Below are 20,410 nucleotides of genomic sequence, written 5' to 3'. Positions count from 1 at the left end.
ATATACTGAGTGACAGGAGCTCTGGGTCCTACACATTTGTGTAAAATAATATACTGAGTCCTTTTATTATGTTTTGAATGAATCAAGTCTTCCGCATGTGTTCGTGTTTTCTTACTAACAATGTTTTTCATTTTTCATTTCTTTAAATTCCACACATGGGCACAATGTGTGAAGCCCATGTCTGGTGTCCCCCACTTCGATATTGCTGTGATATTGCTGGAACATTGCTGGAACATTGCTAAAACCATACTCATGCTCATAAGAACATATGCCTACTGTTTTCTTTGTAGTTTTAGTCATTTAAAAAAAATTGTGAACCCACTCACTCACTCTATATAGAGATTAAAATAAGTGGGCCTACATTTCTGTTTTCACCTTGATGTATACTACCCGTGAAGATCCGGGTTAGAATTGATCTTCAGTTACTCAAGCATGTCGTAAGAGGCGACTTATGGGATCGGGTGGTCATGCTCTCTGACTTGCATGACACATGTCATCGTATGACAATTGCGTAGATCGATGCTCATGCTCTTAATCACTGAATTGTCTAGTCCAGACTCGATTTTTACAGACCGCCCATTAATAGCTGAAATATTGCTGAGTTCGGCGTTAAACAACCAACCAACCAACAAAATGAGGTGAGTAACGGGATCGGGTGGTTGGTTCACAAACCTGTCACGGTATTGCGTAGATCGATGCTCATGACGTAATTGATCACAGGATTGTCAGGTCCAGACTCAATTATTTACAGATCGTCACCATATATGGCTGAGTGCGGCGTTAAACAACCAACCCACCAACCAACCTTGATGTTGGTGATATCGTATGTAGTAACCGGCCTATGTCTCCAAATGAGGACGATGAAATGGCCTACCTTTCCTGCCTCACATTCAACATCAGACGATACTTAGTGATTCAGTAATTCGAGTAAAATATGGCCACATCCGATACCCTCTGAATACCAGCTGCTATTCATATAGATTGAAATGACTCGCTAGACTGTATAGCTTTCATGATGATTCGAGTGTCTTTTGCTTTCTCTGCGCAATGCTTTTTCTCAGGTACGAAACTAATCAGCATACCTCCAGTCTGTATTTAGAGTTAGCTCCCTTAGAATCTCGAACACCTGATAATGCTGTTTATCCAGCCTCATGTAAGAATGTCGAGTTTTAATTGGTTCACGTGACTCTGATAAAATACCATGTACACCCGTCACGATCCGCGAGCAGGGAGTACTAAAGTCATATATCCCGCCACACCTCGGTGACCACGCGAAGTGAGAAAAGCGTGCATCGCCAAGCCTTTAGTGAAGAAGAAGAAGAAGAAGAAGAAGAAGAAGAAGAAGAAGAAGAAGAAGAAGAAGAAGAAGAAGAAGAAGAAAATATTTTTATTTGTGTGTCAGATGTTATATATAAAACATACATAAACTTTAAAACATTCAATAGAATATAACATCCGACCATATGGCCTATGAGACACAAGGCACTATATTATATCTAAAACAGATAGTAGTAAATAAAATTAGTAACGTGCGCTGCATTGAGGTCAATCGACCAGCTGGTGTCAACATGGCAGCAAGGAAACGTTTTGCCACAACAACTGAGAATGAAATTGATGCGTATTGTTTTCTTTTGATTTAGTAAAAACATTCGGCTAGATAAATGCGTTATCACATGGTGTCGAGGTAAATACGGGGCTTTATCAGTCCCGAGTAAGGTTGTATTCCCCGAGCCGGAGACTTATATTCGCCCTCCCGTTTAGCGTCTGATCAGTACATTTATACTTCACCAGCCTCTACTTGTTAAGATGGTTTTGTATTTCAATATGATTATGTGAATATAAAACCCAACATATGTGTGTTTCGTCAGAAAGATGAATACGGAGTACTGTGTTCAGGTTACGATTTCACAGATAAACATGTTGTACGTTGTGCTTGATCTTGTCGCGTGTTATTAATACAATGAACCTTTCAATTTGAAATATTCGCGGCCACGTGTTGCCTGTAGAGCAGTCACGGGCTGACAGCTCACAATGGCCGCTACTCGAGGGTACGACAGGCTATTATGATGAATGTGCATGGCATATATAATATCAGATCTCATGTCAAATGTTTTGTAGTTCTCGGTGACAATAGCATTCAATAATGTTGATTTAATCATTTCCGTAACTTTATAATCATCCCGCATCCGTTTTCCTGATATGTATAAGGTGCGGTGTGGTAGCGAAGGGGTTCAAGTGTTCGCTCGTCACGCATTCAGTGTTCTACAGTATATACACCGTAGCATTGTACGATTTCAACTACAGCATAAACATGTATTTAACAATTTATGCAAAGTAATACTGCACATTACGCTTCGAGCTCGTGTTGTTTCAGGCTGAGTGCTTTAGAAATGGGACTTTCTGGGTTGAAGCGTGCAAATTGGTAAAACAAAAGGGGACCGTCTCACAAGCATGCATGAATGCACGCGTTTTGAGGTTTAAGTGAGCGATGTCTCTTCAATTTTAACCACTGGTTAAGTGAACGACATTTCTGTCCAGCATGAAAGAGATGGCCAGAGACAACGCCACTCTCATGCCACAGATGTTCAAAGGAGGAACTGGAAGCTATACTACAAACAAAAAATATGGGAACACCCTAAAATTTGATAGTCATATATAAACTGAAACGTGGTGAAGTCATTTACACTCTAAGGTAAATGCAACTTTTTGTGTGCTTAATGGGCACGACATGTTGGAACACGCAGTGAAGCAACTGATTCAATATTCGTTGAGTTTGAGTGAAATGAAACATTGTTAAAAACAGCGAAAAACAAGCTTGCTGAAACACACCAGCACCATGTTTGATCCAAACCCCCAACACAACAGCCTAGTGCATGTGCAGCTTGTGGCAACGTTTCGTTTAAAAGAAGCCACAGACAGTATTAAAGCCTCACATCTTCTTTACCATGCCACAGCGCAAACCGTTAAGCGCCCGCAACAGAAGCAGGACCATTGCATGGTTACATGATGGCGAATCCATAAGAAGTGTTGCTCTCCGTCTTCAGTTGTCTCCCTCCGTCATTCACAGACTGAGGGACACGTTCCAGGCCACTGGTAGAGTAAAGGACATACCCAGAAAAGCATCAAGGGCAGATGACCGATATGTTGTGGTGCAAGCCCTTCGGAACCGATTCATAACTGCCTGTGCCCAGTTGCCACAAGCTGCATGGGAGTCTGTCTACCACATGCACTAGGCTGTTGTGTTTGGGCGTTTGAATCAAACATGGTGCTGGTGTGTTTCAGCAAGCTTGTTTTTCGCTGTTTTCAACAATGTTTCATTTCACTCAAACTCAACGAATATTGAATCAGTTGCTTCACTACATCTTCCAACCTGTCGTTTAAAGTACCCATTACGCACACAAAAAGTTGCATTTACCTTAGAGTATAAACGACCTCACCACGTTTCAGTTAATATACGACTGTCAGATTTTAGGGTGTTCCCGTACTTTTTGTTTGTAGTATATTATATGGTCTCAGCTGGAAGTACATGTATCTATACTGAGTCAAAAAAGAAACTTCACAAAATGTAATTTGAAAAATAATGAATACTTTTTCTCTGATGATGCATCTATGTATCCGAAAAGGGATCCCTATCTTTCGACTCTAGAAAAAACGTTAGCAAAACCCACTCAAACCCATCCATTCCTCGTGCAAATGACGTTAGTGCCAAATCAGGTTTTGCACGTACAGTCGATCACGTGATCTTCGCAACGAAGTTTTCTTCATATGCATGTGTTTGCATTGGCCTCAAGAATTGAAAAAAAACCACTTTTAAACCACAGTTCTAACGGTACTTGAAATGCCACGATTGTCAAAGGTGCAACGTGAAGATGCCGTTGGCATGTTGCAAGCGGGAAGATCAGTTATTGTGTCGGAAGAGCAAGTCACCTCCGATGGACCCAGAGAGACTGGAATCGAGTCGTCTTTAGCGATGAATCCAGGCTTACCCTCAGATTCGCGGACGGCAGGCATAGAGTCTGGAGACGACGTCGTGAACGGTATGCCCAATGTTGTGTACAGGAAGTCGACAGATTCGGGGGCGGAAGTTGCATGGTGTGGGGTGCTTTCTGTGGGAACAACCGTTCCCGACTTCTGGTCATCCGTGGAAACCTCACAACTGCTGCTTACCGCGACCAGGTGCTCACCCCTGAACTCGTTCCTTTCATGGCGGCTCATGGCCCAGGTCTACAGTTCCAGCATGATAATGCTCGGCCGCATACCGCGATGTTGACACGAAATTTCATTCAAGACGCTGGAATCAACGTCATGGACTGGCCATCGAGGTCCCCTGACCTTAATCCAATAGAGCACGTTTGGGATGCACTTGGGAGAAGGCTTCGTGGTCTTAGGAACCAACCTCAGAATTTGCAGGAACTTGGCGCTGCCTTGCAAGAGCAATGGCGCAGAATCCCCAACCACGTGTTCACAAGCATCAGGCAGTCGATGAGGAGACGGTGTTTGGCAGTGGTGACTGCGCGGGGCGGCCATACACGATATTGAACTGAGAAATTCCGCATTTTTATTCTTGTGACTTGACATTCTGTATACCCATGTTTTGGAACGGCGGTGTAGCCTAATGGAACTGATTATGGCACTGTCAGTGCATCGAGTACATCACACAGATCTCAGCAATGAAATAATAACAATTTAACCATCTTACCATCTCTTGTTCTTTTAAAGTGCCCTGAAGAAAGAATGTGAAGTTTCTTTTTTTGACTCAGTATATTTTTTTCCAGATTGCTTTAATGTCAGCCTTACCTTCAGTTATTGAACCACTTATGGGTGTATCTGCAGATTGCCCAGCAGAACTATGGCATCATTTCAGGGGCGGTGGGGTAGCCAAGTGATGAAAGCGTTCTCTCGATCACGCTGAAGTTCCGGGTCGATTCCCCACATGGGTACAATGTGTGAAGCCCATATCATGCGTCCATCGCTGTAATATTGCTGGACCGTTGCTAAAGGCGACGTAAAACATTACTCACTCACCCACTGACACGGAGGACCGTCCCTTATCTGACTCTGCAAAATATCATGATATATCTTTGACACGACCCCCATATTTATTGTAATGGCGGCGTGGTCAAACTACCGTGACGTGCCGGGAGTGAGAAATAAACCGGTAATGTACGAGCCTGTAGTCAGTGTTCACAACTACATGCATGTGGTGGCCGCTGTCCACCACGGTTATGCAAGCCAGCGACCTATTTACTGCGGGTTGAAGGTTCACAGTACTCGCCCGATAGTCGGCTTACGAGGGAGCGCAGTGTACAAGCAACGCGAGTAGATAGCGGAGAGACAGACACACGGACAGAGAGAACTACCCTGTCATGCGGGGTGAGTAAATAGGACAATCTTCACTAAGTGCTGCGCTGTTGACGTGAGTTTATGTTTGGTGGTCAAGTCTCAGATGCCTGTGTTCGACAGAGTAGATCGAAAGTCCATTTTCCATGGGGGCAAAGGTTACAGCGGAAGAGGCCAGGGGTATGAGAGGTACCGTATTTCCTCTATTAAGCGCGGGGTCTTTATTAAGCGCCGGGCCTCTAATAACCGCCGGGTATAGACCTTGCATGTTTTCGCAAATGTATTCTCCCCTTGGTCTAAAAATAAATATATTAAGTGATGGGACCGAAGGACTGACTGACTGACTGATTTTGGTTTTACGCCGCTTTTAGCAATATTCCAGCAACATCACGGCGGGGGGACACCAGAAATGGGCTTCACACATTGTACCCATGTGGGAATTCGAACCCGGGTCTTCGGCGTGACGAGCCAACGCTTTAACCATTAGGCTACCGCACCGCCCCGGGACCGAAGGACAGATGGACAGAATGAAGGCTTTGTACTCATCCCCGCTTTTAAAAACACAGGGTATTTTAATAAGCGCCGGGCCTCTAATAGGCGCCGGGTCTGGAGCCAGGCGCTTATTAGAGACAATACGGTAAGTTTATTGCAGAAGTTTCGGGGCCGTTGTCGGCACGGGTACTACAGATGTGTACCCCAGGTATAGAGAAACGTACCCTAGTCAGAGTCTGAATACTGAAAGGTACCGTCGGACGATTCCATTCTGCACTGTGCCGCTTTTGTGATCGGAGCTGTCATACTTTAGATGCATTAGATGCGTTAGATAAGAAACATACCCTATAGCGAGCATACACTATAGCGAGCATACACTGTGGCGAGCATACACTATAGCGAGCATACACTGTAACGAATAATTTGCGATGCACAGTACCACTCCTAATCAGTTGAACGAGAACAAGCTTAAACGTTTTCGGTTTTGGGTTGTGGAATATGGACTCGGCCGTCGTGTATACGTAGGGCACCGGGTACGTTTCTGCATTTTGACTTTGTCTGTATACAGAAACGTACCTGGGGTACATATCTGTAGTATCTGTGCCTTTATCGACGATAATCTATGTATATAAGGAAGTTTATCTATTTATTGTAAATTAATCTTAGTCTCTCATAACCCTTTTTAAGGCGGCTCACTTTTTACACTTTTATACTCTGTACCATATGTATTTTATGTAAAAATTTGAGGTGAGACTTTCATAAATAATCTGTCTGTCTGTCTGTCTGTGTCGACAACGACCCCCTCCAGCGTTACTGATACCTCATAGTATCATGCATCATGAGTATCGAGCTAAGAGGTTATGATACGATGTCGTGAATCAACCAAGTCAGCGAGTGAAGGAACAAGAATAAACAGTAGTTAAACAGAAATATCATATTGCCTAAGTTTACCCTAAAACCGTTGAAGATTATTTATCTTATCTGCCGTCGGTATTGTAAGAATTTTCGTAACATTTATTCTTAAAAAAACCCACTTAGAACTGACGTAGCGAGTGAATGTAAGCAAGGGAGGTAATCCCACAAGTAGTTATTTTTGCGGGAAATATAAGCACACCCTTTAATACGCACCAGCGATAAGACGTTTGCCGTTACGGTTTGCTATGTACAGAGTAACGGCTCGCTACGGCTGAATAACATTGGTTGCGTCACAGTGACAGATACATTTATCACATTTATACGCTACAGTGTAAACATCTGGTCAATCGTAGATAGCCAGTATTTAGATGAAGTATCTGAAAATGAGACTGTGTTGAAAGGAATTGTTTTAAGTGTAAATTTACGAATTTGTGATCTTTGATTCTAAACAGTGTTGATACTTTCGATTTCATTTGTTAATTATTATCTCAATTTGTCGCAAAGAGAAATTCAACTCATATATTTATTTTCAAGAAGCATTACCATAACATGATTGTTAACTGTATTGACCGTAATATGTCAGGAAAGGCTGATATGGCATAATATTCACAACATGTTATAGATTTGATGCTACAGTCGCTAATGATAAGCCATGTGCGTAAATACGGTTTGCTATGGTGTCTGTTACCGGTTGCTAATGGTCACAACAAAAGCCATGTGTGTAAGTACGGTTTGCTATGGTGTCTGTTACCGGTTGCTAATGGTAAGCCATGTACGTAAATACGGTTTGCTATGGTGTTTGTTACCGGTTGCTAATGGTAAGCCATGTGTGTAAGTACGGTTTGCTATGGTGTCTGTTACTGGTTGCTAATGGTAAGCCATGTGTGTAAGTACGGTTTGCTATGGTGTCTGTTACCGGTTGCTAATGGTAAGCCATGTGCGTAAATACGGTTTGCTATGGTGTCTGTTACCGGTTGCTAATGGTCACAACAATAGTGAAATCAACACATTAACAATTACTGCAGTTTGTAAAACTCCATTTCAGAGCTGATTTAACTTCGAAATAGAAAGAAACTGAGATCTGATGCCTGGTTTTATGTCATGAGGAATTGTTTCACAATTATTTGAATTCTAATATTCAAACTTGGGACATCAAGGTTGATACTTGAAGAAGATGGATCATAATCTCCCAGTGTGGAATCTCCCAAACTGAACCTGACAAAAGGTTTTTAATCCAGACATAAATCGGATAAACTGACCATGAAACAGTCTGTAACCTGTTTTCCAAAAAGCAATGACCTCTTTGCTGAACAGCAGATTCATTGTAGTATGATAACATCCATGAAAAAATGGAAGGCGCGGTTTTCTGTTGGGAATGTACTGTCGGCTAACATGTGACAGAAACGTTTCCATTCTAAATATCTACCAACTTCTCTCAAACTATCTACAACTGATGGTAATAATTTCAATATCTTTGTCAATACTCTCATTTTGTGAGTCCGAGGTGTCACTACTAAGTTTGCCACCTTCTCCAAAAGCTTCTCGACTTTCATCATCACTAATTTCTTTACTAGTATAGACCGTTCTTATTTGTGATTCTGTACCACCAGTTGTACTTGTTTCTGGCTGCCCACTGGATCAATCTTAGAATGTCTCACTTTCATATGCATGCAGTGTGATGTGCTCATTATCAGGTGACGGAAATACATTTTATCCGTTATTGCGAACTTTTATGGGCACAATTTGAAAGTTTTGGTCACATATTGCAATTTGCCCGTCAGTGGCGAGTCACTGGCGACAAACATTCTGCTCTAATTTTCGGTTCATTTTCTGGATTGGTGTTACAAAATGTTTGGATAATTTCGTCAAATAGGGCACTTTTTACATCGGAGCCGTGACACCTGTACTTCATGGACCTGGAAGACCAAACCATATCAACAAAAGCAATGCTAGCAAACCGTATCATTGAAAACAAATTGCCACTAGCAAACGTGTCTCTCAACGTGTAGCAAGCCGTAGCCTCTCAAATTAAAAATTCGTCTGTAACTTCACTATTTAATTGAAATTATCCACATCCGATTACACACATACATATGGTAATACTTGTCACCTGTTATAACATTGGTTTGTGAAATGTATGCTGTTATGACAATTAAAACCAGACATTATTTCCATTTGATGCCAAAACATACCAAATAACATCGATTTTTTACACAATTAATGTAACATTTGGTCCGATTATTAGATCAAGTCATTAGATAACTATTATGTTATCAAAATCTGATATATTTGTCCCCAAAAGGCACAACGTTTGACTTTATTTACACAATTTGTGGGGCAAGACCACATGGTAAAAAGTAGTTTCAGCAGTAGCGAGCCGTTACTCTGTACATAGCAAACCATAACGGCCACTAGCAAACGTCTTATCGCTGGTGCGTATTACAGGGTGTGATAAGTAAAGTGTGGTTATTTTTTAAAGTGTGTGACGAATGATTCAACAAGTATATTTCGAGTTAACTCCCCTGTCCCTTCACTCTGTTGAACCTGAAGCTGGCAGGGATAACGGGGTCGAAGAACTATTTGATATGATATGAGTGGCGCTTAAAATGTTGAATGAATTATATTTTACGTGAGAATTTATTAAATATGATGTTGGAATTCTGAGAGCACAACCCAGTGAGGAAATGGGTGTCTACCTTTGATGGTGGCGATATTTTACTTTGACATTACAAACCGAAACAGTCTCATGAACCTATTCAGACAATGACCTACTTTTCAACCGATCCGAAGTTTCTCGTGTGAAAGTAAAAAGAGACACCACAAAAAACTATGGTTTCACTGAATTCCAAGTCCTTGTTTCATAGGAAAATGGTATTTACAAGTTAATTTTAATTTTAAACTCTAATAACATCGTATTTCTATATTTTATTGCAAGGTGAAGGGAGCATGACCTTAACTAAGACGTCACAGACTGTCTCTGTTTGATGAGGTCGTAATATGATTCACAATTCATCTGGCTCACTGGTTACACCTGTTATGTATTCTTTGCGGTTATTCAGTGTAGTTTTGTACCGCACAATGCGATAGATATAATATCAAGTCCGTACCAGATCGCCAAACCATTTTAGCGGCAGAGCCTCGTTTTGAGATTTCCACGATTTCCAGATTTCCGTTTTTTAGAGCACGCTGTACGACAACAGAGCACGTAGTGTTGCAATATATAAGTGGTTAGATGTATCAAATAATCCTGTTTAATATTTATGTATCCAGTTGAAATAATTTGTCTCAAATTTCTGGACTGGTTAGTGTACTTAGTTGCGCAATAGGACGGAACCCAGTCAGCAGGAGACGAGACTGGTGTGTAATCAATGTTTTGACTTGAAACTATTTTTCGAACCGAAGCGAGAGAAGTACGACGCCAACCTTTGTTCGCTTCGCTCGCATATAAGCAGACTTTTTCCTCTGTTGCGCAACCCTATTTGCGCTACGGTTTGCCTGTGGTCTGGTTCAGTGACTATTTACAGGCCGTCATAAAAAAATCTTTAATGTATTATTTTATGGTATGAAACAGTAATTACTTATTTCACTGATTTTAGATTGTCATTTTCCTCAAACGTATTATTAGGGTGATTCCAAAGTACAAGCCCGGTTAACAAAGGAGTGTGTTACGAATCCCATAGTATTGGGTTTTTAAATATCCATAGTATCTAATCATGTATCTTACAGCTGTTAATGCCTCTAAACTATATTTAACCGACTTGTCCACTTTAGCTGTACCAGGATCCGCTGAACATGAATTACACACTCTATTAAAGGTGCGCTTGTACTCTGGTGTCCACCTTTTTAGCAAGCCTTCATATCACCTATTCCATGTTGGCGTTTACTTATGTGTGTACTAATATTTCTTAAAATATACCAGTACCAACAAATTGTACGAATTATCCCAGTCATTGTAGCCACCTTACGGTACACACTGTCATTTTATCACGTAACTCGGCTACCTTGGCGAGTTCGCTATGTAACTACAAGGGTCAGGCTGACTTAACATAAATCACTGGTTCATAAAGATTTATTGATAAAACTGAAAGCGAATGTGGACGACGCCTCGTATTTTGTCGAGTTAATCCTTTGGTGTATCCCACCTCCGTTAAATGTCTTTATTATGCAGCCAATTGGCCAACGTGACTACGACCTGTAATATAACGGGGCAATTTCTCTTTCACAACACATCGTATCCCAAGTAGATCGATGCTCATGTTGTTGATCACTGGATTGTCTGGTCCAGACTCGATTATTCACAGACCGCCGCCATATAGCGGGATATTGCTGAGTGCGGCGTTACACCGAACTTACTCACTCACTCACTCTCCCTGCCCACTGAGGGAGACGAGAAACATCAAAAGCTCAACCGAACTCGGCGAATTCGTGAAATGCGCTTTAAACAGCAAACAAACCAAACCGAAAGTTAGAAACCCTCCAAGGTGGCTATCGGAATCAACAGTTTCTCCCACAGAGTAAGCTGATGTCAGTGGCGACAGCCGTAACATATTTCCAACTGTAAATTAGTAACAAAACTTCTGTGCTTCTCCAAACATTGGCGACAGCTTAGAAACACAAACTATTTTTATAACCTGATTGAATAGTGCTGCGGGAATGATATTGTTATACGAATCACGAGCAACTCAGTCAACTGAATAGCAACCAGTTGCCATGGATGTATTGTGGCTGAGTCAGTTTTGTCAGGAGACACTACAGGAACATATGCAATACGAGTGGTAGGTGAAGAGTTCATAGCCCATGCACGATGGACTGGCTTGTTGTGTTAGCAGTTCATGACAGTTCGACATGATCCATCCCGAAGTCCACATACTTCTGACAACGAGGCTGGAGTTCTTGGTGAGTGGTGAGTGTATAACCTGTGGTGAGTGTACAACCCGTGGTGAGTGTACAACCTGCGGTGAGTGTATAACCTGTGGTGAGTGTATAACCTGTGGTGAGTGTACAACCTGTTGTGAGTGTATAACCTGTGGAGAGTGTACAACCTGTGGTGAGTGTATAACCTGTGGTGAGTGTACAACATGTTGTGAGTGTATAACCTGTGGTGAATGTAGAACCTGTGGTGAGTGTACAACCTGCGGTGAGTGTATAACCTGTGGTGAGTGTATAACCTGTGGTGAGTGTATAACCTGTGGTGAGTGTACAACCTGTTGTGAGTGTATAACCTGTGGAGAGTGTACAACCTGTGGTGAGTGTATAACCTGTGGTGAATGTAGAACCTGTGGTGAGTGTACAACCTGTGGTGAATGTATAAACTGTGGTGAGTGTACAACCTGTGGTGAATGTATACACTGTAGTGAGTGTAAGACCAGTGGTGAGTGTACAACCTGTGGTGAGTGTTCAACCAGTGGTGAATGTATAAACTGTGGTGAATGTATAAACTGTGGTGAGTGTACAACCTGTGGTGAATGTATAAACTGTAGTGAGTGTAAGACCAGTGGTGAGTGTATAACCTGTGGTGAGTGTACAACCTGTGGTGAATGTATAAACTGTGGTGAATGTATAAACTGTGGTGAGTGTACAACCTGTGGTGAGTGTATAACCTGTGGTGAGTGTATAACCTGTGGTGAATGTATAAACTGTGGTGAATGTATAACCTGTGGTGAGTGTATAACCTGTGGTGAATGTATAACCTGTGGTGAGTGTACAACCTGTGGTGAATGTATAAACTGTGGTGAGTGTACAACCTGTGGTGAGTGTATAACCTGTGGTGAGTGTATAACCTGTGGTGAATGTATAAACTGTAGTGAGTGTAAGACCAGTGGTGAGTGTTCAACCAGTGGTGAATATATAACCTGTGGTGAGTGTATAACCTGTGGTGAGTGTATAACCTGTGTTGAATGTATAAACTGTGGTGAATGTATAACCTGTGGTGAGTGTACAACCTGTGGTGAATGCATAAACTGTGGTGAGTGTACAACCTGTGGTGAATGTATAAACTGTAGTGAGTGTAAGACCAGTGGTGAGTTTTCAACCAGTGGTGAGTTTTCAACCAGTGGTGAGCGTTTAACCTGTGGTGAGTGTTCAACCAGTGGTGAATGTATAACCTGTGGTGATTTTACAACCTGTGGTGAGTGTACAACGCGTGGTGAGTGTATAAACTGTGGTGAGTGTTCAACCTGTGGTGAATGTATAACCTGTGGGGAGTGTATAACCTCTGGTGAATGTATAACCTGTGGTGAGTGTATAACCTATGGTGAATGTATAAACTGTGGTGAATGTAAGACCAGTGGTGAGTGTATAACCTGTGGGGAGTGTATGACCTCTGGTGAGTGTACAACCTGTGGAGAGTGTACAACCTGTTGTGAGTGTATAACCTGTGGTAAATGTATAACATGTTGTGAGTGTACAACCTGTGGTAAATGTATAACATGTTGTGAGTATACAACCTGTGGTAAATGTATAAACTATGGTGAGTGTTCAACCAGTGGTGAGTGTATAACCTGTGGTGAGTGTACAACCTGTGTTGAGTGTATAACCTTTTGTGAGTGTACAACCTGTGGTGAGTGTACAACCTGTGGTGAATGTACAACCTGTGGTGAATGTATAAACTGTGGTGAATGTAAGACCAGTGGTGAGTGTATAACCTGTTGTGAACGTATAACCTGTGGTGAGTGTATAACCTGTGGTGAATGTATAACCTGTGGTGAATGTATAAACTGTGGAGAGTGTATAAACTGTGGTGAGTGTACAACCTGTGGTGAGTGAGTGTATAACCTGTGGTGAATGTATAACCTGTGGTGAATGTATAAACAGTGGTGAGTGTATAAACTGTGGTGAGTGTACAACCTGTGGTGAGTGTACAACCTGTGGTTAATGTATAAACTGTGGTGAGTGTCAGACCAGGGGTGAGTGTACAACCTGCTGTGAGTGTACAACCTGTGGTGAATTTATAAACTGTGGTGAGTGTAAGACCAGTGGTGAGTGTACAACCTGTAGTGAGTGTTCAACCTGTGGTGAGTGTACAACCGGTGGTGACTGTTTAACCTGTGGTGAATTTATAAACTGTGGTGAGTGTAAGACCAGTGGTGAGTGTACAATCTGTAGTGAGTGTATTACATGTTATGAGTGTACAACCTGTGGTGAGTGTACAACCTGTGGTGATGATGACCAGCAAACAGAGATGAGGAGGGGATGGTCAAATTCAACACGCTGATGATGTCCATGTTGTTCATGCTGCTTCCTGCTGCTTCATGGCCTGAACACAAATATTAACAATCAACGCAGCAAGAAATCACTGGATTGTGTCGTCCAGACTCGACTCTCTACAGACCACGTCGTATAGTTGAAATACTGCTGAATGCGACGACAAGCAAACACATACCTATAATTTAGTCAGAATTGTAGAATCGACTCTGATTTCAGCAGAGATTTCTTACTGGTGTGGGCAAGGTTTTGTGGCTTTGATCAACTGCAGGGCAAAAGGAAGTGTTCATCCATGTTTCATGGCGACCAAATATGGAACCAAAGAGAAATGGCTATGCTGATGTATGTCATGTAGATATCATAGGTGCGCTTTGGACCTGAGTGTTTCGGCGGCTGGTGTCAGCTTCGTTACGTTTTGCTGATATTTGTCAAATTATTAATCAAATCCAATTTTCAAGTGTTTGCTCACACATAATCTGGAACATTATCTCAGATGAAAATCAAACTTCGAGTATTCCACCACATTCACCTTTCAGTTTACTTGTGTAACAGTTGCTACTAACCACTGCTTCACCTTTCCAGGTTGCAGACAACCCATCGTGATACACCTGGTACAAACCACTTACTGTGGAGTAAAGCAAATGAAAACTCACCCTCTTATATGAAACGGCAAACGAACACAAACGCCTGCCCATCGTCTGTGCATTGAGAGGCGGTTTCCTCAGGCGTTATGGCGTTTCAAGAAGATTCGGACACAACACCCATTCTTTCAAAAAGTCCAGATGTCGAAAGGCAGACGACAATTAAGACAGTCCGACAGAACCTGACCGCGCTTTGTGTCATCTGGGTGTTCACCCTCACAGCTTTCTCAGGCCTACAGAACCTTGAAGCAAGCCTTAACCTTGACCTTGGGATCTACTCTCTAGCCGCCCTTACCGGAAGTGGACTCATCACCTCTCTAATAGCACCCGCTATCATCAGATTCACTGGATGCAAAGGAGCTTTAGTTCTGTCCTGGATAAGTTTCGGTGTGTTTGTTGGGTCCAACTATTACCCGAAGACATATACCTTGATTCCAGGCTCAGTAATTATTGGACTAGGTACAGGACTTCTTTGGACTGCTCAAGGTGTATATGTGACTACTTCCGCTGTTGATTATTCCAAAGTTACAAAAGAAAACTTGGATTCTGTGGTCAGTAGATTTTTCGGAATATTTTGCATGGCGTTTCAGAGCACTCAAATATGGGGCAACCTCATCAGTTCTCTTGTTTTCAACAATGTTAGCAATAACATCACCATCGATGATGTTACTCATTGTGGAGCAAAAGACTGTCCTGGAAATCTCCCGCCATTTTCAAATGAGACGTCAGCGGAATCAAGGAAACCAGACGACACGACAGTGTATGTGTTACTGACGATCTATCTCGGTTGTGTTGTGGTTGGGCTTATCATTACTGTATTATTCCTGAAGCCTATCACTCCCCGAGGATCTGAGAATGACATGGGCGTCGTGGCACTTCTGTCGTCAACGTTGAAGCTTCTTGTGACGGACATCAACATGGCGTTACTGGCGCCACTCTGTCTATACACAGGCATGGAACAAGTGTATCTGTTCGCTGAATATACAAAGGTGAGTGCAGAGGAATCACAGATCTTAACTATTGATCTTAGCCATAGGTCTTTGCTAGTGAATTTAACTAGAGATCTTAGCTTCATACTTTGAAGATATTGATCTTCGCTATGTCTTTACTGTTTATCGCAGCGATTGACCTTCAATCTGAACTATTGATTCTAACTATATGTCTTCAATGTTGATCTTAACAATCAATTAAATTATTGATCTTAACTAGTTATCCTATCTATAGGTCTTTACTATTGTTCTTAACAATCGATTTTAAGTAATGATCTTCAGTATAGATCTTCACTATTGATCTTATCCATTGATCTAAACCATAAAAACACTTGTTTTGACACAATATATTCAGGTTGAGATAGATTGGGAAGTAAATCGTGTACCAGGAAAACGAGAAAAGAAGGAACCTGCAACAGAAACACCAGTATTGACTTGTATGAGTTACTCAAATATCTTGTTTGATTTACAAACATTTGCACTGCTGGAACGAGTTTGGGTAATGGATAAACATTCGCTTCTGTTTAACTTTTAATTTAATCTTATTTAACTAAGTTGTTCATGGCGTTATGTAAACGTTTTCGGGACATTATGAACATATATGTTCTTTTGTGGGAACATACCTCGCATGGATAGTGAAACTGGCATATGTATCATGGCTCCGTCACACTCCCCCGTCGTGTTCAACGTTTCAGTGAGTGAGTGAGTTAGTTTTACGCCGCACTCAACAATATACCAGCTATATGGCGGCGGTCTGTAAGTAATCGAGTCTGGACTAGACAATCCAGTGATCAACAACATGAGCATCGATCTGCGCAATTGGGAACTGATGACGTGTCAACCAAGTCAGCAAGTCTGACCACACGATCCCGTTAGTCGCCTCTTACGACAAGCATGGGTTACTGAAGATCAATATTCTAACCCGGACCTTCACGGGTTCAACTGCAATACCGTGATCAAATATTTCCACTTTGCATTGAATGGAGGCAGTGCGTTATTCTTCTTTGCAATAATTTCTTCAACATTAAAAACATCCTTGACAGTATTTCTGAAACCTGATATCATATTTTGTTTGATGCTTGTGATATGGATATATTTTAATACAAACGGTAGGATTATCTTTTTTACACCATTTTTACAATCGATATGTCTGTGCTCTGGACTGAAAATGGTGTGATCTCTCTAGAATTCCGGGTTCTAGATACCTATCCTGGTCGTAAGAGACGACTGTGTGAATCGAATTATCCGGCATGTAGATTGATGGCGTGTCATGGCAACCTAACTGCATCGCACGGTGCTCTTTGTAATAATCACTTGATTGTCTGGTCTAGACGAAATGCCATACACTTCATTATCGAGGATGTTTTATCCCTCGGTACGCGTTATTTGTGATGACCATGGCGTAAACAAGGTCAAGGAATAGGCATATGAATGGTGTTTTACGCCGCACTACATGACTACATGTGCAGGAGGGGCGGTGGGGTAGCCTAGTGAGTAAAGCGTTGGCTCGTCAAGCCGAAGACCCGGGTTCGAATCCCCACATGGGTACATTGTGTGAAGCCCATTTCTGGTGTCCCCCGCCGTGATGTTGCTGGAATATTGCTAAAAGCGGCGTAAAACCAAACTCAGTCAGTCAGTCGTGTGCAGGAGGTTGTGACGCTTGATGGTCTGTGTGCTTTATCCCTCACTCTGCAAAGATCTAGCTTGTATCGGTACGTCTTTAAATGACTGATTCAAAAAGAAAATAGGCCCTTATTACAATCATGCTTCAGAAAACCATGCACGTCGACAATGTGGATCGGGTGGGCAGGTTCGCTGACTTAATTGATGCCTATCATCGTATCCCAATTGCGTGGATCGATGCTCATGATGTTAATCACTGGATTGTCTGGCCCAGACACGATTATTTACAGACCGCCATACGGCTGTAGGGGCGGTGGGGTAGCCTAGTGGTTAAAGCGTCCGCTCATCACGTCGAAGACCCGGGTTCGATTCCCCACGTGATCACAATGTGTGCAGCCCACTTCTTGTCCCCTGCCGTGATATTGCTGGAATTTTTATAAAAGCCGCGTAAAATCATCCTCAGTCGCTCACACCCTCGTACAGCTGTATAAGTGCTGAATGTGGCGTTCAACAAATAAACAAACAAACAAACAAACCACCAATATAGAAAAGGAGATCACGTGACCTAGTTAATTGAGGGTGGCAAAAGAGATGCGCTCATCTTAAAAGACTCACCTTTGTTTCAGTCGTTCGTGACGTGTGCCCTTGGCATCAACTGGGTCGGGTATACGATGATCTGCTTCGGGGTCTGTAACACCATCGGCTCCCCCGTCGTGGGCTGGCTGTGTCGTTACGTCGGCCGCAATGTCCTCTTCATCTTTGCTGCTGTGGTGAACATCGCCGTCATTGTGACCATGCTGCTCTGGCATCCGTCGCCTAGCAACAAGGTGGTGTTCTTCGTGGTTCCTGGTCTATGGGGAATTGCTGACGCTGTTTGGCAAACACAGAGTGCAGGTGATTGTTTCGGTTTTCTGATGTCTATATTTATTATTTGTCCTGCTGATACCAACCAGTTTTACAAGGGCTGTACTAAATGATTAAAGTGTGCATCCACGAGAAAGGGTGGGTGAGTTTGGGACTGACTGACTGACTGACTGAATTTGGTTTTACGCCGCTTTTAGCAATTTTCCAGCAACATCACGGCGGGGGACACCAGAAATGGGCTTCACAAATTGTACCCATGTGGGGATTCGAACCCGGTTCTTCGGCGTGACCAGCCAACGCTTTAACCACTGGGCTACCCCACCGCCCCCGGGTGAGTTTGGATGTGTGAGTGAGAGAGTGTGTGTGGTTGCACGCCGCTTTGAGCAATATTCCTGCAACCTCACCACGGGGGGACAATAGATATGGACTTCACATATTGTACCCATGTGGGGAATCGAACCCGGGTGTACAGCGTGACGAGCGGACGCTTTAACCATTAGGCTACCCCACTCCCCGAGTTTAGATGATCTATGCCGGCTTTCAACACCACTTCAGTTATACCACGGGGTTTTGGCGTAATGGGATAAGCACGAAATGTGGGGTATTGAGGATCATTGTGGGACAACATGAGATTCTAGCTCAGGATCACTGAATCCTGGCGCACATAAGGGACGTCACTGCGCACAGCGACTTGTAACGTGGTAGACTGTGTCATCCTGTAGGAAGATGGCGGAATCGTTTCCTTATTTATAAATTGTATTTCTGTTTTAAAGGGCATTCAGAATAACGTGGAAAAAACAAGATGTATGTATGACGTAAAGTATAGTAACCCTGACCTTGAAGTATTGTGACGCTGACCTTGAAGTATTGTATTCCTGTCCGTGAAGTACATGTATTGTAATCTTGGTCGTGAAGTATCGTAACCTTGACCGTGAAGTATTGTAACCTTGACCGTGAAGTATTGACTCAATCCGAGAGTGGTGGATCTCTGTACAAACTGTTCACACTATGCTACTCAGATGTTTTGACGTGACTGTCGATAATATGTCATGCTATCTTACACTTTAGTTTAATGGTATATGGTCACATGCAAACTCTCCTCTCTTTACAGCCCTCATGGGAGTTGTGTTCACGCACAAACAAGGGCCCGCCTTCGGCAATCTCAGGACGTTGCAAGCGATGGGCTTCACTATAGCGTATATCTATAGCAACCAGCTATGTCAGTATGTAAAACTCTACCTGCTTGGCGGGTTCCTCATTGTTTCCATGGCTTTGGTTGGTATAGTACACTTCAGACGAAACAGCAGTCGGAAATACACGGACCTTTAGCTGTGACTTAGAGACAGTATCAATATCATTCGGATGCAAGCAGTTAAGTCCATTCGTGACCAACTCGTGTTATTCCGGGACAAACCGAATAGCGTCTTCTTGGAGGTTACGGAAAGAGGGCGAGTGGCGACGAATGCGCGTGTTAGTCCAAGGGAGACAATTCAATGTGACTTTTCTCTTGTGAACCATGAAGAGAAGAACACAGACGGCGAGGATTCAGCAATTTTCGTTTCTCGTTGACATGTGTTTATAATTAGCGTTAATGCTGGCAAGGAACTTAACATGCAGCAATCAGAATAGTTTTGTAGAACCCTGTGAACTTCACTCCCGTTACAGTGAATACACCTTGAAATGATTAGACATCTGCTCCTCACGTAACAAAAACAAAAAGCACCTAACCTTTGAGTCCAATATAAACTTTATTCATAAATCCGACAAGCGTGTTTACGTAGACATGCGTTAACGAACTCGTTATCAGAACATAAGTCAATACCGGCAGTACTGGCATCTGGGTTAGAGACAATTGGCAACAAACTCTAATTTGTACAACCCAAACCGAATTTAGGTTCCCCTGAAACATTGCCAATTGTTTGGTTGGTCGATGATGAGAAATCAGTTTTTCATTTGTTACGTTCCTACATACGCACGTGTTTTATGCTCTCTGCGGACCAGGAGATCTGTGATTATTCCCGAAGTAAACACCTGCTGTCATGGCATGGTTTCTTTCATCATTTCATAGAATTGTTCGACTGTATTGTGCCTTTTACGCCGAAAGTCTGTCTGTCCAACAATTGGAGCGAGTGAGTTAGTGAGTATGGTTTTACGCGGCTTTTAGCAATATTCCAGCAACATCATGGCGGGGGACACCAGAAATGGGCTTCACATATTGTACCCATGTGGAAAATCGAATCCGGGCCTTCGGCGTGACGAGCGAACGCTTTAACCACTAGGCTAACCCACCGCCCCTCAACAATTGGAAGCTACACTGCACACACGAACTGTTTTGTTGCACAA

At 42.6% G+C, this 20,410-nt stretch overlaps 1 protein-coding gene across 2 annotated transcripts; it reads left to right on the top strand.

Moving 5' to 3' along the window:
- The first annotated feature begins 5,155 nt into the window (after window positions 1–5,155).
- On the top strand, window positions 5,156–20,109 carry LOC124253145 (protein unc-93 homolog A-like). Of its 2 annotated transcripts, none has more exons than XM_046686864.1 (4): window positions 5,156–5,373; window positions 14,533–15,580; window positions 17,830–18,097; window positions 19,179–20,109. In XM_046686864.1, exons 2-4 carry the CDS (start codon window positions 14,681–14,683, stop codon window positions 19,394–19,396), a joined length of 1,386 nt encoding a protein of 461 aa, XP_046542820.1. In that variant the 5' UTR covers window positions 5,156–5,373; window positions 14,533–14,680; the 3' UTR covers window positions 19,397–20,109. The 2 variants fall into 2 exon arrangements, with proteins under 2 accessions (XP_046542820.1, XP_046542819.1); XM_046686863.1 differs by having other exon boundaries at window positions 5,156–5,529.
- Window positions 20,110–20,410: the final 301 nt, after the last annotated feature.

Source organism: Haliotis rubra, unplaced genomic scaffold, assembly GCF_003918875.1.
Source record: "Haliotis rubra isolate DU_JTF1 unplaced genomic scaffold, ASM391887v1 Scf532, whole genome shotgun sequence".
Taxonomy (NCBI): domain Eukaryota; kingdom Metazoa; phylum Mollusca; class Gastropoda; order Lepetellida; family Haliotidae; genus Haliotis; species Haliotis rubra.
Note: the sequence above shows the minus strand (reverse complement) of the source record. Positions and strands in the feature narration are given on the sequence as shown.